At 39.1% G+C, this 21339-nt stretch overlaps 1 protein-coding gene across 1 annotated transcript in view; it reads right to left on the bottom strand.

The window, feature by feature from the left end:
• Nucleotides 1-744: 744 nt before the first annotated feature.
• Nucleotides 745-21339, bottom strand: part of ak3 (adenylate kinase 3) — a 31760-nt gene continuing 11165 nt past the window's right edge. The window contains exons 2-5 of the mRNA XM_048527940.2: nucleotides 13055-13174; nucleotides 9803-9975; nucleotides 4822-4940; nucleotides 745-3205 (exon numbers count right to left, since the gene is read on the bottom strand). Coding sequence (XP_048383897.1) covers nucleotides 3106-3205; nucleotides 4822-4940; nucleotides 9803-9975; nucleotides 13055-13174 — 512 coding nt within the window. The 3' untranslated portion in view covers nucleotides 745-3105. The remainder of the gene's footprint in view (nucleotides 3206-4821; nucleotides 4941-9802; nucleotides 9976-13054; nucleotides 13175-21339) is intronic.

The following is a 21339-nucleotide window of genomic DNA, read 5'->3' as shown; positions in this document are numbered from 1 at the left end:
TTATATTCTGACTTGGCCAACATTTGGTCTTATCCTCTCATTTAGCCAGGATTAATTTCAATTGCAGCATCACAGACTTTCTTTTCTAAGTACCGGCTTTTTTCAGGAGACTTTCCAAGAACTATTATAATTAAGCACCTGAATTTCAAAATACATGCCTTCAAAGTCTGCTGAAAGTAGTATCCACATTTCAGATTGTCTTCCAATCCTTAAAAGATGTGTCACAAACATGCTCTAGTGGAGGTGGTGTAAATAAAATGCTAGTTCAGTTCGGATCACTCTCATAAATCCTGATGAAATTTCCACTTCAGGATTTGAACATAAAAGTCAAACCTTGCACTAACAGTACAGTACCATTCAGTACTACTGGAGAACTGCTGTCTTTTGAGTGTGTCCTAAAACTATCTGCCTGCTCCAGTAAGAGTCGTGATTCATTCACATTTTATTGAAGAGTCAGAGATTTAGCTCCATCGCCCTGGCCAATATTAATCTGTCATATCAAGATCTCAAAAAGACTTTGGTAATCACCATCATTATAACAATGCTGGCAATGGAACTTTACTGTGCTCAGGCTGCCAGCCACACTAACAAGTATATGAGTACACTTCAAAAGTACTTCACAAATTAGTGGCATTATTTGCTTCAACCCTGATACCAAATTACTAATAGCCCTGAGCTATTTTTATGCTCACGAAAAACAACTTACTGCAGCTGTATGTGAGACATACACAAAACAGATCAAACAAATGGTTTTCTTCAGAGACACCTTTTTGATTTTTATTGATCTAATTGTACGTAAACATTTATCATAGCATGACATAGGTAATTCAATAACAGTTTAGTTTGACTAATCTTTCATTTCTCTTTTCAAAATCATTCATAAAATGAAGGAAGTCTGAAGACAAAAGGTTCCTGTATCTAACCAGTAAGGTCCAAGATGCCTTCTACCTTAGTAATATTTAAAAATGTTGGTTTTTCTTTTAATTATGCATCTTTTGATTTTTAGCCTGTGCCTTCCTTTCTTGATAAGAATAGAATGAATTTGAATAGCACTCATGAGTAGCTAAAGTCAAATGTATCGACAATGAAGACGGAAAATTGCACCATGAAATAAACACTGAGATACAATGTTCTTTAGTGCAAAACAGTAGATGAATACGTCAGAGTGTAGATGATAAGAGAATTTGAAAGATACAGTGAATGCAGCGAGATTATTTCTTCCGATTGCAGAATCTAGAATAAGGGGAGGCTAATCTTGATTTCATTCCAAATGGATCAACTAATTAAATAAATCTCACAGATAGAGTTGAAAAAATTTTGAATTCTCTTCCCTCAAACCTGGGAATGTTGAGCCAATTAAAGTTTAAGAGCAAGTTTGATAGATTTTGTTGAGTTCATAGGATGGTGTACTGTTTAGATTTTATTTGCAAGAAGAAAACCAGGCCAAAAATTGAAATACTTCCAGATTAAAATATTACAGCATAAATCACGTCCCTTTGTAAGTCCAAAGTCCAGCAAGATTTTACATTCCACAACAAAACTTGCATCTCTGAATGCATGGTCCTGTGGTTGTGTTCATTCTATATACTCCTGGAGTACTCAAAAGAATAGACATCTATAAATGTCACTATCCTGAGTGTTTTTGTTTACAATAGCAGATGACCAGCATATAGCAGGAGGAAGCATCAGACCTAAACCACCTGACTCATCAAGAAGTGACATTTCATTGACACATAGGACAGAAAGCCTCAAAATACTTTTCATTGCTTTCAGATGATTCCTGCTGTGATAGGAAACTGGAACTATAAAGAGAACTCAAAGTTTGGGAGCAACTGGTACAATCTAGATTGGCAACTAAGCAACCGCTTTCCCCAAAATGCAGCATTTGTGTAAATTAGCTGGACCAGGTCACTCATAGGCTGCCTTCCTTAGAAGTAACATTTTTTGATGCTTCATTTCAAAGCTATACAGCTGGGCAGTTAACACAATTCAGTAATACACAGCTCTCATTATTTCTTGCCATGAAACTTAATTTATCAAGAACAAAATTAGTGACTGGCCTTCATCCAAAACATGTTTTAAACAATTCTACTAAAATTTTACCATTTTACTCTAAACTACCATTTCCCTTTTATATGTACTTAGATTTAATTCTCCAGGTACTAAAACACACTTCGTTATGCTGCTTTCTCTATATTAAGAGAAAAACACGTTCCTGCTACACCTTATGTATCTGATATAGAATTATGCTGTACTCAAGAAACACACTGCATGTATTGGAATTTGAAATTAAAATGAAAAATACTGGAAATGTTTCACAGAAAAATGAGGGTTCACAGCTCCCCATCTTCAGTCCACAGCACCCCTCTGTGCATTTACTGTTTGTATGCATGGCGTGCCAACAGTTCCCATTAGCACTTGGTTAGTCTGGTATGGTCAGACGCACAAATACTGTACTGTACATCCACTCACAAAAGGAAGCTACACCACTGGACATGATTAAGGATACTTCTGAATGACCAAAGAACTTTATATCGCGTGCTGTACTGGATTTTAGTTTATAAATTCCACAGAAGCCAAAATCAGAAAGAAAAATGGATTGGTTGACTGTCGGAGAGTCACTTGCCTCATGTTCAATCAACCAACTGACTTGCAGTTCACAGCTATCAACATGATAATAAGTAAAAACTTATTTTTTCTTCCTCTCTTGTTTGGAAAAAAAAGTGCCCAAATCAAAATGTTTCTAGTTAACCATTCAGAGCATGCCCCTCCAAGTGCATTTTAAATCAGTTGTGTCAAGATTTGGTCACTTAAAAATAAGTATCAATTGTACAACAAATGATCAGCTATGTAAACAAACCTTTTGCAATTCTCAATTAAGAACATTTTGCTGGTTTACTCTGGTCAGACATGAAAAATGTTTTAAAATTTTTGAAAAATTATTTGTATTTCTGAGAAATACTCGTTTTAAAAGTTCACATCAATTTTCTTTTAAGACTGCAATTAAAAGACCATTTCAAATTTTCTTCCTTCTAGAGCTGGCTAGATGATCAGTCAAGGTGCCACCAGATTCTGTACCATTGTCTCGCAGCTGCACTCTTTGCTTTAAGAAATTGTTAGTATCTTCTTGCTGAGAAAAGCCTGCACTTCAGGCCAAATCTTGTTGGTCTCTGTTCCCGAGAAGACTTCTAAAATGCCTTTATTTCTATAAAACACAAAAATTATCTTTCATTCACAGAAACAGGAAATAGACTGTAGTTCAGTTGGTATCATCTTCGCTGATCCAGATTAAATTCCCACTCCTGAATTTGAGTGCAAAATTAAAAACCAGCACTTCAGCACCGTACTGAAGGGGTCTGCACTGTCTTTTGGATGAGACTGTGTCTGCACGCTGTAGTGCAAATAATTGATGCCTCCATCTTATATTGAGAGCTGGGGGAATGTAGCTCCCATGCCCTGACCAATATTGACTGGTCAGGTCAACATCTCAAAACAGGTCATCCTGGTCATTAGAGCAATGCTGCTTGTGGAATTTTATTGTGCTCATACTGACAGCCAAGTAATCTACCTCCAACAGTGAGTCACTTCAAAAGTAGTTAGTTCATGGTCATGAGAAGTGCTAGGTAACTGCAAATCTTTATTTACTGAGATAAAGGAACCTGACAAAATATTGGCATAAGTGACAATAATGGAGGCAATGGATAGTGTGAAATTTACAGGGAGGATGTTCTTGAAAAAGCTTTGCTTAGAACACTTAAGCTGCATGCTTGGTTACCTTGGAAATTGCTAGAAGAAGTGGAGTTAGAGATAGTGGAAGAACTTGCTTTGATCTTTCAAGCTTCTCAGATAAAAGGGAAATGCTAACAGATTGAACAGTGGCAAATATTCTTCAAGAAAATGGCAAAGACAGTCCAAGCAACTACAGCCAGTTATATTGATATCAGTTGAAAGCTTTGCAATCTTAAATCTTGGGAAAAATAAAATCAAAAGTAATTTGAAGAAGTTTGAGCTAATCAAGAAAAGCCAGCACAGAATTGTAATAGGCAGACGGTGCTCAACTATCCTACTTGAATTTTTTGAAGAATGTAACAGATAATATTGGTAAATAGAATGCAATGAAGTTGTCAAAATTATTTTGAAGAAAGCATTTGACAAGGTCATACCTGAAAGGTTAGTTTAAGAAAATTTCAGCTCATAGAATTGACTGGTTTCAGGGATGAGTAGTTTTAGTTACAGAGTTAGATTGGATTAGTGACGTTCATACTTCTTGAAGCAAAGAAGAGTGGGGTGATTTGATAGAAGCGTACAAACCAATTATAATGGGTTTCGATAAAGTAGGTAAAGGAAAACTCTTTCAAGTCGCTGATTGTACAAGGAATGGGGGAAAACAGATTTAAGGTTGTGGGCAATAAATGCAGGGGCAATGTGAAGAAGAGTTTTTTTTTAAGAAAATTGTGGTATTGAGCTAGAGTTCTCTGCCCACAAGTGTGATGGTTGGGGAAACGACTAAAGAAGAAAACTCGTCGTTTACTTAGGCAAATAAATTGCAAGCCTACGGTGACAAAAAAGCAGAGGTAAGGCTGGCTGGGTTGTTCTGCCGAGAGCTGGCAGAGACTCAGTGGGCCAAAACGCCTCTTTCTGTTCCACAAATGACTAACTTCTCAAACATTTCTTTCCTGTTGAATATGTAACAAATTTACAAATGCTTATTTTTAAAAATTTCTTTTACTGAAGTACTCTGTCTCATGAATACCCAAGATGCATAATTTACAAAGAGTTCAGATTTTCCTTCTGCATATGAAATAGAATTTCACCACTCACCGATAGTATTCCAAAACTGGCTGTGTTAGTTCTTCATACGCCTGGAGTCTCAAAGTGACAGTTTCTGGTTTGTCATCATTACGCTGAATCAAAGGTTCACCAGTGAGATCATCAATTCCCTTCAAATAATAGAGAAGAAAGAAAGACAAAGTAGTTTAGATTCTCCTTCCAACTGCCCCACCAACAATTAACATTTGCCCTTAGAATAGCATTCTTACCACACCACATGCCACACCACAAGCATGCCTCCAGGTACATTGTTAACACATGATCATGGGGGTGCAGTGGGTGATTGCATAACACACGGTTTCTGAAATCAACTGTTGGAAATTGTTACAATTATGAGCTTCATAAGATTACACTAATTCTAAATTTAAAGCTACAGACCTGGAAAAGTGAAGAGGGTGTCATGTGACCAGTTCTACAGTCTGCATGTCAGATGATTTGGATTGTGCAAAATCAGGGGAAGGCTTAGAATATTTTGCTGGGAAGAAGGTACAAGATGTTTCTACTTGAGGATTCTGAATTTATGATAAGTAGATTTGAATCTCACAACATCCCAGAGGCAGTGTTAGCTTGTAAACAGTTGTGATTTAAACTATCCATTACTTCCATATTGAAAAAGATTTGGGGGCTAATGAGAGCTAATTAATGTCCTATTCAAGTAGAACCGCTAATGTGTTTCATGTTGCAATAGAAAAGAAGATAGGGAAGCCATTTTTGAGATCAGGTTGCAGGCTTCCATACTTACTAGGAAACGAATACAAAAGTAAGGAGGTTATAAAAACTTACAAGTCTCCATAGATATAACAAAAACAAATAGTATAACTCTGAAGAATTTTAATGAAATGGAACTGCATAGGAGGCTGCTAATCAGAACATTGTGCCTATGCCAATTATTTGATATGATGTGGAGGTACCAGTGTTGGACTAGGGTGGGCAAGGTCAGAAGTCACGAGACACCAGGTTATAGTCCAACAGAATTTTTGGAAATCACAAGCTTTCAGAGTGCTGTTCCTGTGTCACACGAAGTGAATTTGAATCTGAAGCTTCTAATTTGGAGAGAAGAACAATATCATCGTGCCACATAATTCAATGTCATAGAATTATAGAATCCTTAGTGCAGAAGAATTCCACTCGGCCCATCAGTTCACACTGACCCACGCCCTTACCCCAGCCCAGTTACTCTGCATTTTCCATGGCTAATCCACCGAACATACACATCCCTGGACACTCCAACCCACATAACCTGCATACTTTGTACTGTGGGAGGAAAGCAATGCAGGCAAGGGGAGAGCGTGCAAACTCTACACAGACAGTCACCCGGGGTAGAAACAAACACAGTCCCTTATCCCCATTTTATCCCCTACATTTCAGAATTTTGCATCACCTGAAAATTGTTCCTTGCATATCCAAGGCTAGGTCATATATTTTTTTTAGAAAAAACGGTCATCTTGATATTGACCCTTTGGGAGAACCACCGCCATTCTGGAGAAGAGTCACACGAGACTACCAAAATGTTACCGGTTTCTCTCTCCGTGGTTGTAAAGTTTCTCCAGTGCTTTGCTTTTATTTGGGAACACCACTGCACTCTTCCCTCCAGTCTTAAAAACAACTGTACACTACTTCAATCTGCTTACCTAGAAAATTTAGTATTTTTATATTTAGCATTGATGCTGTCACTGTTCCATTTTAGTAATACACCGATTGTGTGGGACTCTGTCTAATTCCTTTGAAAATGAATAAACACATCACCACATTATCCTCAATAATAATCTCCATTACGATAAAAGAACCAGATTAAATTTACCAAACATTTGCCTTTAGCAAATGAGTGCTGAGGTTTATTACTAATCTGTTGTTTTTCGGAATTCCAATTCTGGATTGCTGTTTCTTGAAAGTTATCCACCATGAATGTTTGTCTGTTTGGGTTCTGATTGCTGGTTTTATGTCTGTTTTCTATTGAAACTGGGAAGTTACAGTTACATTTTGGCAACAGCTTTCACATACGAGGAAACTTAGAAGGTTAAAGCTCTGCAATTTCCACAGTAACAATGGATGAGTCCCATCTGATCTCTCTACTTTAGTGATTGCCAGCCTTTTAGGTGACTCTTGTATCAATTTTTAACTTCACCAATATTGCTACTGATTTCAACTTTACTGTTACATTTGGTGTAGACCAAACTCGTAAATGCTGTCTTTGTATTTATTTAACATCTTAGCCATGCCTTGTGCCTCTCAGGATTTCCATTGTGATTCGTAATCAGGTCCAACCTTCCATTATTACCAATTATTTCTAAAAGATTTTTAGCTAGGTATTCTAATACTCACTCTTTGCCTCTCGTATTTCCTTTTTTAAAAGCAAAATCACTCTGTACTTTCTATTTTCAGCTTCTAGTGTACTAGAATATGGATCTTTCCATTGTCATAAGCCTCCCTTCTCTAACTCATTTTAAAAATCACTATTTTGTTCTTTTGTTTCGTTCTTGCTTTGGATGCCTTTCCTTTCCCCTACATGGAAATGTGTCTATTTTGGACTGGCACCAACTCCTCGCTGAAGACTTTCACTGTTCAATTCTGTATAACATACCAGTTCTTAAATCCGATCCACTTATCAACTCTTTGAAGTTGACACTTCACATGAGAAGTTGCCTTTTTTCACATTTATAGTCAAGCTTTAGTCACAGTACTTCCAGATTAGCTGATGAGTCCGAGTGACAATCACCTCAAGACCCAAACTGACAAAAGCATTAGTCAGCATCCCATCATTCTGTTGATAACATTAGCGGTAACACGAAACCAGAGTACGTTGTGAATTGTACCAGTCAGCTTGACATTTACAAAGTAGGGGATTGTACACATTATGCTTATGCTGGTAGTAATTGGGAGGCCTGGACTACTGGCCTAGAGAACACATTCAAATCCCACCAGGTCAGTTTGAGTTGGTTGTGTTAGTTTTTACCAAGTCTGTTAGATTGTGACCAATGGGTTCATCTAAATGCTTCAGTGAAGCAAACGTACTGATCTTTTTGGGTCTATAGGTAGTTCCAGTCCTACACCAATATTATTGACTTTAAACTGCCCTAAGTGTCCTAGAATCATGTCACAACAACATTGTGTAAACACCTTCACCACATCGATGGCAGTTGTGACTGTGGGTTAAATAGTTATGCGAGCCATCTATTAAACTACTTCAGTTTTCACCTACTTTTCTACATGTTGTGCAGACCAAGAAAGGTTATGTCTACCAGCCCTAGATAAGTAAAACAGGAAGGAGAACATTTGTTTAAACATTTGCTTTCTTTCGCGTGGCGTTAAACTCTTGCTAGCACTCTTTTTTAAAATCTTGATTAAAAGGACGATGGAAGTTAAATTATTGGGTATGTACTACAGATCGCCATATTGTAGGAAGAATTCAGAGGAGAAACATTGTGGGCAAGTAACTGAAAGACACAAGATTTACAATGTAATGACAAATTTTAGTAATCCTAGAAAAGACTGCGATAGTGTCAATGAAAACAGCGAAGTGGAGTAGAATTTCAGCAATATGGGCAAGAGAACTTGATTAATCACCAAGGTTTTGGAGTAGATCTGTAGCTCGGGTTGTGGGTGTTGAGTTTGGTTGGCTCGCTGAGCTGGTTTGTTGTTCCGCAGACGTTCTCCCCAGGCGGGATACCACACCGGTGCTTCATTGGAGGCTGCACTGACGATGTTACCCAGCAGGGTAATGAAACGTCTGTGGAACAACAAACCAGCTCAGTGAGCCAACCAGCCTGAACATTTGATTAATCAATATGTTTCCATTCCCAATTTTGGGAAATGAAGTGAAGCAAAGGGAATGTGTTTTCAGGGAGCACTTGGGAGACATTGGTCACATCAGTATCAGGTTTAGAACAGCTCTGGAAAAGAACAAAGAACTATCGAGGGCAATAACATTGAACTAGAGGAATGTTAACTTCAATGGGATACTGTGTAAGCTTCTGTTCCCTTGTCAGAAATATTCCATGACAATATATACAAAATTAAAGCGAGAATATGCCCAACAAACTTCAAAATTTATACTTTGAGCAGAAAGAAGTATTGCCCAACAAAGTCTGATCGAAGAACTTTATTTAGAAAATTAATTCTAATGGGAGTTAGACAGGTAAAGAAACCTAAATGTTTCAGCTTTGTAAAATGGTTAGCTGCCAAATCAATACTTACTTTTTAACAAGTTTGACAGATTAATTTAAAATTTCCTCTATATAAACAATAGGTGTCACCCTTGGGTGAGGAAGCTATGAAAGTACTGCACCATTAGTAGTTTTTATCTTTCAGGTGAGTTTTTTTCAACTGAGGCCCCATTTGTGCTCAAGGGGGCAGAAAAGATTCTATGACACTGTTCAAACAAGAATGTCCTGGGCAATGTCTACCTCTCAACCAAAATCAGATGACCATCTGTTTGTGGCATCTTTCCACTGTCTCTCATTTCTTGCACTTCAAAAATTTTTAAATTTCAAACAAAGCTATCAAGATTGTAAAACACCTTGGAGTGTCATGCAGTTAATGAAATATGACATATAAATGGGAATCGTTCTTCCCACGCCTTTGAATTATAGCCCCCAGGAGACAAAGGTCAACGTTCCATTGCCCATTTGAATTACATTTGTACCTGTTCGGTAGATTTGCAACTTCTAAACACGGATCTCAGCTTCTCCCCTTCTAGAAAATACTTTTAACCAACATTTAATGTCCAAAGGTCCAACTTGCTTACCAAATTTTAAGACAGTGTTTTTGAACTGAATTAAAGGGACTGGAATTCATAGGAAATAGTAATTGGTATTATACTTTCACGGAACAGAGCCATAAAAATAGATCAGTGACGTGTTATGCAAACAATCAACTTATAACGAGTAGCAGGCAAGAATAACAGAATATTCAATGCATTTGTGAAATACTATATGCTTTATAAAACCTACTACTTTTAAACTGGATACTTAACTGTTACTTTCGGAGGGTTGAAGTCAGTATTGTACACTCTACCACTGCCTGGGTGGATCCAGCGAGATGTCAGTCGCTTTTTGATTGTCTCAAATGGCACATTCAAGTTAATTACAGTGTCTGGTTGGTAAACTTTATGTAGCTCTTCTGCCTGTGGGAGTGTCCTGGGAAACCCTTTAAAATCGTGGTGAGAAATAGATAATGTAATGAATCACATTTTAAACATTACCATGTCACCATAAAGGGTTACAGGATTTCATATAGTCAGAGATGTACAGCATGGAAATAGATCCTTCGGTCCAACTCATCCATGTCAACCAAATATCCAAAATATATCACGTCCCATTTGCCAGCATTTGGGTCAGATCCTTCCTAGTGTTTAAAGAGGAGCTTGTACTTATTAATACCAAATAACTACAACAGTACTACACTCACAGGCAAACTACAAAGATTGTTTCTGTGATATCTTATGGAGTTTAAAAGGTGCACTTAAATTAGCCGCAGCCATTTATTTAGCAGGGAAGAACTAGTTATTGCCATTACTATTACTTACCAGGCTTACCCATGCTGTAAAAATGTTGTATATAACTCATTGAGTTAGGGAAGAACTTTGCTTCTTAATTAGCCCATATACAGGCAATTTGGACAAGTCAGATCCAGATTCAAAAGACTGATTTTAAGTTCCAGAGAGGCCAGAACAACATTTCTATCAAATTACTTCAAAAAGTAATTATGTTAAATATCCTAGTGAATCTTTGAATATTTATTTTCTTTCCTTTAGGCCCTCTTAAATACACGACAATTGGATGTTTCACCCAGTCCTTCTAATGGTTACAACAGGGCTTGTACACAATACGATTGTGCTAGTAGTAATTGGGAGGCCTGGACTACTGGCCACATTCAAATCCCACCAGGTCAGATTGAGTTGGTTCAACGAAAAATGACCATCAATCGATTAAACTGTGACCAATAGATTCATTTAAATGCTTCAGTGAAGCAAACCCACTGATCTTGTTGGGTCTATATGTGATTCCAGTCCCATGTGCGCACAAGTAGCTGGACTAAAAACTTTAAAATTTTTCTCAGCGCCTGTTTGAAATCACCCGGTCGTTATCAAGTTCCTCCAGCTATCTGACATTCGGAAAACTTTTTGTGCGAGCAATCACAGATACAGTACAAGTAAATCCTCCATTGTCATTACAGAAGCAAATGTCAACTCAAGGATAGGTCCTCCATTTTCATAAAGAAAACAATTTTGTAGCTAATTTGATGCGTGAAAGGATCGCCTCTTTCCCCTAGATCTGGCCTTTACACAAGCGCAAAAATTAGAACATTGCTACATGCTATTCTCTTTATGCAGAACACTGACTTCCAGAAACAGATTAATTGGGAGGAGGAGGAAACTGCCTTTGATGTGCTAATACTTGATTCTTGCAAAACTATGAGGGTTTATCTCATCAGCCTTGACTCAGTGGTTGCACTTGTATCTGAATCATAAAAAAGTGGATGTCATTGAATTGTAAGCTGTACAATGTTGCACTAAATAAATTAGGGCTCAACTGTTGAAGTTGCGGTCTTTCAGATAAAACCTTAAAACATTTACACTCAGGTGTCTGTAAAAGTTCCCATTACAATATTTGGTGAAACATGGCATTCTGGACAGCCCAAACATCAATTAGATGGTCACTTATCTCAATTCTAAGATGCAGGAACTTGTTTGAAAATTGGCTGCCACATTTGAAGATGGAATTCCTAGTACACATTGTTCACTAAGCAAGAGAGCTCAACTCCATGCTCATCACTTGTTTACCCAATTCTCCCCTTTATTTTGTGGTTGGAAGCGGTAGACAGTGTGGATGAATTGGGGAAACAATTTCTCCAATGGATAAATGAAACCAACTTACTGTAGATGAAGCTTCTACTGTGATGTAGAAACTCAATGTCTGGCAGCTTCTGTAGAGAGATACAATTATCGTTTTATGTCTGGTATGACCCAAAGAGTCAGTCTCTCCACAGAATAAGTTAACCTCCATGAATAACTCCAAGAGTAACTCGAACTGTCTTTTACAAGCCTATTCCATTCTACAATGTAAGTAACTCTTATTGATTGGCAGAGCTAACTGAATGTTCTACTCCTGCTCCGAAGTGCTACATTCCTAATTATACAAGAACTTCTTTCTTTTTGTATTCCAATCTCCTTGCAATGAAGACCAAACATGCAACTTGTTTTCCTAACTATCACTGTACTTACATGCTCACTATCGGTATTGTATGAGTATCCACAAGTCATACCTTCTAAAATTTTTGGTTTTTCTATTCATACAGCCAAAGTGAATGACTTCACACATCCCACTCCCACTGTCATCTAGTTGCCCAGTCGTTTGACCCTGTCTATCTCCGTGAAGCCTTCGTCTGTTGCCCTCAGCTTGCCATCCCAACTAACTCGGGATTGACAATAAACCCGGACTCAGCACAGTCAGAATCTTACATCTTTCATCACATTGTGCCTGCATTGGCTCTTCAAATGAGCATAATTACCTCGTCACAATATCCTGCTTTTTCTTTATATTATCACACACTATTTCGATCCAAATCATCATCCAATTCCCTCTCGCATTAAACTGCAGTCCCTTAGAGTTAAGAATAGTGAGCACTCGATGACTTGGCAGCAGTATGAGTTACTCCCTCAAGATCAGAGACATTTTAAACCGTCGGCCTGAGTTCATTTGTCTCAGCCCCGCCCAGCCTGATTCTTCACAGAATGCTGGCTTTTTGGAGATGTTAACAATTCACTCGCAGTATAACACAAAAATCAGGTGTGAAAGAAGAGAATTTAGAAGCCTGAATAAATAAACATAATTGGAAAAGCGGTTTTCCATAAACACAGTGTCTACATGCTTCCCAGATCCCAGTGTGTCTGAGTGTGGGTGTCCTTCCCAGGGAAGGAGAGACTCAGTAACTCTACTTCAGCCAACGGACCGTTTGCCAAATTGCCAGAAAAATCCAAATTGCCAGAAATTAAAACTGATGACTTCTACCCATCGCTATTTGTTGCCATTCTCACAGGCTAGAGTGCATCAGACCACAAATTGAGGCATGACATTCGGATTCAATGATAAAAGTAGAGCAATGCAGCAAATATCCCATCGTTTTGTTTTCTGATGCTAGACACTTATATAAAAATATTTTAACTTTGTGTAAATTCATTTCAAGTACACAGTTGGAACTTTGTCCATTCTGCAAACAACCTTACCATCAAGCAGCCAGCTGTACTGGGTCATTTGTTTCAGTTCATGTAGTATGATTCGAGTGATTGCATCATCTGGTACCAGCTTTCCCTCATCAATAAAGGACTTGGCTAATAAACCAAACTCTGGAAAACAAATCAAAAGCGGAAAGAATGAAGTGATAACCATGTGAAACCAAAATAAAGATGCTTTACTGCAATGAATAAAAAGTCTCTTTCCAGTTTTCTCCACTTCTTCTCCTGAAGGTGCTGGCTAATACCGATGATGCACCTCATTTTAAAGATGGTCAGAGTGTTGTTTAGCAATACAAACTGGGCTCCAATTTGCCTGCTCTAAATAGTCACTACGACCCATGGAACTGGTCCACCATCAAGTACAGACCACCCTGGGTTAGCAACTAAGTGTTGCCCCTGGGATATGCCAAAGGCTGCTCATAGCTATCCATCTGCAAATTAGATAAGGCAAACATGCCCTAGCATTTGTCTCATACAGCCAGTGTACCACATTCCCTTTCCACTACAACGGAAAAGGGACATGTCAAATATAAATCTATTTCTTTCTGTATTCAGTAGAATGAGGACAATGCTTCCCAAAGACACCATGTTGTGCTGAGCCCTGAGGGAATTGTGCTCTTTCCAATTTCACATTGTATAATGCATAGTTCTGTACAATGACAGCCCATTACCTCAGGGGATTGGGAAAAAACAAAATGTCTCAAACTCCTTACACATGGTCCGTTCACAGTGGCAGATTATCAAATTAGTGGTTCGTACAAACTAGGAGCAAGAGTAGCTCACTCTGCCCCTTGACCCCGTGTCCACATTCAGTAAATAGTCAAAATTCACATAAATCAAAACAAATTTAGTCACCCCAAGTGACATAACTTACATACAAACAAACAAATGCATTAATAGCCACTTGGTCCCTTCAGGGTTCTCTGTCTTTACAGATTTAGACAAATGGGACTAGTTTACATTTGAAAAAGCGTGGCCTAATTAGGGACAGTCTACACAGTCTTTGTGCAGCGCAGGTCATGAGGTGACAAAGGTGATGAGGGAAGGGCAGTGGATGTTGTCTACATGGATTTTGTCAGGCTTTCAACAAGGTCCCTCCTGGTAGGCTCATCCAGAAGCTCAAGATGCATGGGATCCATGGTGACCAGGATGCATGGATTCAGAGATAATGGGAACTGCAGATGCTGAAGAATCCAAGATAATAAAATGTGAGGCTGGATGAACACAGCAGGCCCAGCAGCATCTTAGGAGCACAAAAGCTGACGTTTCAGGCCTAGACCCTTCATCAGAGGATGAAGTGTCTAGGCCCGAAACGTCAGCTTTTGTGCTCCTGAGATGCTGCTGGGCCTGCTGTGTTCATCCAGCCTCACATTGCATGGATTCAGAATTAGCTTGCCCATAGATGACAGAGGGTATTAATGGATGGGTGTTTTTCAGGCTGGAAATCTGTAACTGGTAGCATTCTGGAGGGATACATACTGGGACCTCTGCTGTTTGTGATATATGTAAAATGACTTAGATGAAAATGTGTATGGGTGGGTTAGTAAGTTTGCAGACGATAAGAAGATTGGTAGAGTTGTGGACAGAGTAGAAGGTTGTCAAAGGATACAGTGGGATATAGATCAGTTGCAGATACGGGCAGAGGGATGGCAGATGGAGTTTCATCTGGGTAAGTGTGAGACGCTGCACTTTGGAGATCAAATGTGAAGGAAAAGTACACAGTTAATGGGAGGACCATGAACAGCATTGATGTACAGTTGGATTTTGGGGTTCAAGTCCACAGCTCCTTGGAAATGGCCCTGCAAGTAGATAGGGTGGGAAAGAAGGTGTATGACATGGTTGCTTCTATTGTTCAGGGAATTGAGTACAAGAGTCAGGGAGTCATGTTGCAACTTTGTAAGGCTTTGGTTGGGCCAAATTTAAACTATTGCACACAATTCGCATTACCACATTAACAGAAGGACATGGAGGCCTTGGAGAAGGTGCAGAAAAGGTCGACCAGGATGCTGCCTGGATTAGAGAGTATGAGCTATAAAGGAGGCCTGAAAAACCTTGGGCTGTTTTCTCTTGAGCTGCACAGGTTGAGGGGATACTTGCTAGAAGTCTAAAAAATTATGAGATGCAAAGATAGATTCTGAACGTCAACCCTTTCTCCCCACCCACCCCACACTCACCAAGTGTTGAAATGTCTAAAACTAGGAGGCATGCATTTAAAGTTGGGGGGGTTAGTTCAAAGGAAACATGAGGGGCAAGTGTTTTTTTTAATAAACACAGTAATCTCTTTTTTTTACACAGAGTGGTAGGAGTGTGGAGTGTACTGCTGGGGCAGTAGTGGAGGCAGATACGATAGGGGTGTTTAAGGGATTTTTAGATAAGCACATGAATATGCAAGGTATGGAGGGATATGGACCAATGGCAGGTAGAAGGGAATAATTTCACTTGGCATCACATTTGGCAAAACATTGTGAGCCGAAGGGCCTATCCCCATGCAGTACAGTTCTATGTTCTAATTATGAAAACTGGAGAGCATGGGTAAGTTGGGCCAAAGGCTACAGACATCCAACTCTATGACATTCCCTCCCAACCTCTGATAACTTTTCACCACTTTGAGTTAGACAGACACCTGGTAAGCAATGTTAAAAATATTCAAGGATGCTGTTTCCACTGCTGTATGAGGAAGAAAATTTCCAAGAATCACAAACCTGAGGAAAAACAAATCTCCAAATTGCTGTCTTAAATGGCTAACCTCTTATTTTGAAACAGTAACCTCCTGATTATGAATTCACCCACAAAACACTTTTCACATTTATCCTCTCAAGACCCGTCAAGCTCTAAAATGTTTCGAACAAGTCACTTTTCACCCTTCTGGACTCCAGCCTAATTGTCCAATTGCACCTCATAAGGCAATCCATCAATTTCAGATAGCAGAACTGCTTCCAAAACATTAATACCGTTCCTTAAATACTGTAAGAAACCAATTTTGTACACAGTACTCCAGATGTGATGTGACCAACACCCTGTACAACTGAACATAATCTCAATACTTTTTATGTTTTGGTATCGATACTGCATAGGAGGTCGTTCATTCATCATACTTGTGCAAGATCTATTCACTATCCCATTAGTCCCAATTCCACCACTCTTTCCCTTCTATTGCGTATCCAATTCCCTTTTGAAAGTTATTCTGAATCTGCTCCTATCACCAATTCATTTCAGACGACATTAATTCTTTGTGCAAAAAAGAAGTTTCCTCACGTCACCTCTTTAAGCAATCAGCAATCAGCTTAAAACTGTATCCTCTGGTAACCTACACTCGTGCCACAGAAAACAGCTTCTCAATCAAAACCATTCAGAATTTTGAACACCTCTATTAAATCTATGGTTATGTGATCTAAGAGGAACAAAACACCAGCTTCTCTAGTCTCTCAAAATCCCTGGTATGATTTTAGCGCATTGTATCTGTACCTTCCCCAAGGCCTTGACATCCTTCCTAAACTGTCTTACCCAAACTGAACAACATATCAGCTGAGATCTAACCATAGTTTATGAAGGTTTCACATTTCAGTCATGGTTTGTACTCCTTCCTACTTTTACTAAGGCTAAGATTCACATGTCTGTGTTTTATAAAAGGACAGTTTTCGCAATTTAGTCTGTCAACTTAAAGACTTGCATACAACCAAAATTCGATCAGTTTTCCTACACTTCTATTAAAATTGCATTTAGTGTTATATTGCCTTTCCACATTCTTCCTTCCAAAGTATATCATCTCCTAGACTTGAAACTGCCTATTCACTAATCCAAGTCCTTTACAAGATCACTGCGTTTGCAATGTGAGAGCCTGTTTTAAATTGGACAAGGCAAACCACTGTGGCTCATTGGCTAGGGATGTCAATTATTACTAACATATAATTCTGGGCTAGTTCACAGTAGATAATGCAGCAAGGAACACATCTGTGGAACATTGTGAAGCACAGGTCCCAATGGCTTCACATTTGATCAAGTAACTAAATTTAGAGGCAACTGAAACTATTTCTGGGAACCTGTACTTTGACCCAATTATGCACTTCTGACATGTAGTTACCCTCACAACTCTGGCAAGTTGACAGCCTACTTGCACGCAGGAGGGTCATACATACAGTGATCCCATTCCATGGAAGTGACCAAATCATTCATTTTATTAAGTTACTTGAGAGGTATTGACTGACATATCAGAAAAACAGCCCTGTTTTTAATTGAAATAGGGTTGTGTCAGCTCCTACTTCCACCTGATCAGGCAGTCATACAGCATGGAAACAGACCCTTCAGCAAGCTCATCTGCACTGACCTGACATCCAAATCTGATCTAGTCCATTTGCCAGCAATTTGCCCTTATCCCTCTAAACCCGTGCTATTCACGAATACCACTTCCTCTGGCATCTCATTCCATAGATGCACCACCCTTTACATGAAAAAGTCAGCCCTCAAGTCCTTTCTAAACCTCTTCCCTCTCACCTTAATCCTGTACTCTCTAGTTTTGGGCTCCTCTATCCTGGGAAAAAGACCTTGGCTATTCACCCTATCCATGGCCCTTGTCATTTTATAAACTTCTAATAAAGTCACCCCACAGTCTCCAACACTCCAGGGAATGAGGTCTCAGCCTAATCAGCCTCTCCCAATAGCTCAAACCCTCCACTCCCATCAACATCTATATAAACCTTCTCTGCACCCTCTCAAGTTTCATAACATTCTTCCTACAGGAAGGGGACTAGAATGATATACAATATTCTAAAGGTGGCTTCACCAAAGTCCTGCACATCCACAACACAACCTCCCAACCCTTATACTCAAAGCACTGACCAATGTAGGCAAGCATGCCAAACGCCCTCTTCACCAACCTGTCTACCTGCAACTCTATTTTCAAGGAACTCTGCACCTGCACCCCTTGGTCTCTTTGTTTGACAGCATTCCACAGGACACTATCATTAACTGTATAAGTCCTGCCCTGGTTTGCCTTACCAAAATATAACACCTCACATCGAATTAAATTAATCTCCATCTGCTGCTTCTCAGCCCATGGGCTCATCTGTTCAAGGTTCCATGGTGCTCAGAGATATTCCTCTTCATTTGGGGGCAGAACGGTGAATCAGTGGTTAGCACTGCAGCCTCACAGCGCCAGGGACCTAGGTTCAATTCCAAGCTCAGGCAACTGCCTGTGTGGAGTTTGCACGTTCTCCCCGTGTCTGCGTGGGTTTCCTCTGGGTGCTCCGGTTTCCTCCCACTGTCCAAAGATGTGCAGGCTAGGTGGATTGGCCTGTAGTGTTCAGGCGTATATGGGTTATAGGGGGATTGGTCTGGGTGGGATGCTTCAAGGGGCAGTGTGGACTTGTTGGGCCAAAGGGCCTGTTTCTACACTGTAGGGAATTTACTCATTATCCACTACACCACCTATTTTGGTGTCATCTGCAGACTTACTAACCATATCTCCTATATTCCTTTGCAAATCACTTATCTAAGTGATGAAAAGCAGCAGACCCAGCACCAATCTTTGTGGCAAACCACTGGTCACATGCTCCAGTCCTAAAAACAATGCTCTATCACCATCCTCTGTCTCATACCTTCAAACTAATTTTGTATCCATGGCCAGCTGCCCCTGGATCTCAAGTGATCTAACCTTTCTAACCAGTCTACCATGTGGAACCCTGTTGAATGCTTTGCTGAAATCCGCAGACAATGTCTACCATTCACCCATTGTCAATCTTCTTTGTTACCACTTCAAACTAAAAACAAAACTTAATCAAGTTAGTGAGATGTGATTTTCCATGCCAAAAAGTCATGCTGACTACCCCTAATCAATCTTGACCTTTCCAAACGCATATAAATCCTATCCATCAGAATCCCCAACAACTTGCCCATCACTCACAATGCTCGCTGTCTACAGTTCCCTGGTTTTTCCTTATGGCCTTTCTTAAATAATGGTATCACATTAGCCAATCTCCAGTCTTCCAACAACTCACCCATAGCTATCAATGATACAAATACCTCAGCAAGGGGCACAGCAATCTCCTCCCTAGCTTACCAGAGTTCTGCACCGGATCAGGTCCCAGGAACTTGTCAACTTTTAATTGTTCCAGCAATTCCTCTTCTGTAATATCAACTTTTTCCAAGGCATCACTATTTTTTTCCCCAAGTTACCTAGCTTCCATGCCTTTCTTCACATTAAAGAACAAGACAAAATATTTGTTTAGTATCTCACCAGTCTCCTGTGGTTCCACACATAGATGGCCACATTGATCTTTAAAGGGGCCCTATTCTATCCCTAGTTACTCTTTTGTCCTTCATCCTTTTGGACTCTCCTTAACTCTATTTACCAAAGCTATTTCATGTCCCCTTTAAGCCCTACTGATTTCCCTCAAGTATTCTCCTACTGCCCTTATACTCTTCAAGGGATTGGCTTAACACACCTATCTATACCTGACATATGCCTCCTTCTTTCTCTTCATCAAAGCCTCAATTTCTCTAGTTATCCAGCACTCCCTATACCTACCAGCCTTGCCCTTCACAATAACAGGAAAATACTGTCTCTGAACTCTCATTATCTCATTTTTAAAGCCCTCCCACTTTCCAACCAACCCTTTAGCCTCCCCCAATCAAAAGTTGAAAGTTCTTGCCTAATACTGTCAAAATTGGCCTTCATCCAATTTAGAACTCTAACTTTTTCATCAGTTCTATCCTTTTCCATAACTACTTTAAAACTAGAAGAATTATGATCAGTGGCTCCAAATGCTCCCCTTCTTACACTTCTGTCGCTTTAATTATTCTCTGAATTATTCTCTGAAATAGGGTCTGAACTCTCAATCTTCTGACTGGGGTAGTATGTTTTTCAGAGTAGTTGCTCGCATAGTACATTATGGCCCTGCTTTCCAATCATATTTCTTCTCAATAGGATGATACCTTCTTCAAAATTGATGTCTACATTCTTAGCTCCTTAACTTTAATCATCAAATTACAAACCCCAAAAGCATGCTTTGTAAAATCATAGTGCATTTAACTGGCAGGATTAACATGAAAGAATGTAATGTTTAACATTGCCTCACAGACGGTGGCTTTCACTTCTGTCCTACCTGATGTGGCTCTCTAATAAATTTAATGCAAAGTATCCACATCATTAAATTTTAAAGTTTGAAGTAAGGTTCAATTTCAATCCCAAATTCCAGAATTATTCTCTTAAGCTGAGGACAGCAGAATTTTTACAACAACGGCATTACAAATCCAAGCAACATCAAGTCAATGGCCAATATTCCCACACTGCTCACAGTCAATCCATTTCTAGACCAATATTTTACACGTACAAGTCCTTTTCTCATCCTCCACAGAAAACTTCAGTCTTTGATTACAAGAAAGGCCTTGGTGTTTTGTTCCTTGCAACTATTACCCAAACCAGGTAAAAGTTGTAAAAGGTGGCTTGAACACTGTGAAGGCAACATCATTAGTTTTTTTAAAATTTAATCACTCTTGCTCTCCATCCTATCACAGAACTTGTTTTGATGCTTTTCTTCTCATTTTCAATGGCTTATTACATAGTTAAAATTCATCTCTTTAGTTTTGATGAGAGGTCATTGACTTAAAAACTTAATTCTGTTTTCCTTACTCCACAGACATTGCCCCACTAGAGTGTTTCCAAACTTCCTGTTTCAAGTTCCGATTTCCAGCAAACTCAGCGCTTTACTTTTGACCCCGAATATAAACTGATTTTGACAATTCAATCCCAAATTGGAAAATAGGTTTTCTCAGCTGTGCTCCTGAGATGCTGCTTGGCCTGCTGTGTTCATCCAGCCTCACATTTTATTATCTTGGAAGTAAGGAGTTATACTCTTTTCTGGGGTGGGGCAAGAGAAAGAGGCATCACTCACAAGACAACAACCATCTTATTCATACAGACTAATACTCAATTGGCACAAGACAATGTAGGAGGAAAATGTTTTGGATCAGTTTATCAAAAAAAACCAAACCAATAATTAACCAACTCAGGTTTATTTTCTCGTCAGCTTTACAAGGTATTGCATTGGGTTTCTTAAAACAATAAAATGCAATTTCATGTAAAACCAAGCGTTAAAATGACTAGAAATCTTAACAAGTTCCTACATGACTCAGCAAAATATTTTTAAAAGTACTCAAGATACTGCTTAGCCACAGCCCAGTAGTTGGTATTATTATGTAACTTACATGACCTAAAAACAGCAGTTAAATAAGACCGTCAACCAATACAGGAGTGGAATTAGGTCATTTGATCTATCAAG

Source organism: Stegostoma tigrinum, chromosome 3, assembly GCF_030684315.1.
Source record: "Stegostoma tigrinum isolate sSteTig4 chromosome 3, sSteTig4.hap1, whole genome shotgun sequence".
In the NCBI taxonomy this organism is placed as follows: Eukaryota; Metazoa; Chordata; class Chondrichthyes; order Orectolobiformes; family Stegostomatidae; genus Stegostoma; species Stegostoma tigrinum.
The sequence above is the reverse complement of the archived record's forward strand: the minus strand, read 5'-3'. Positions and strand labels throughout refer to the sequence as shown.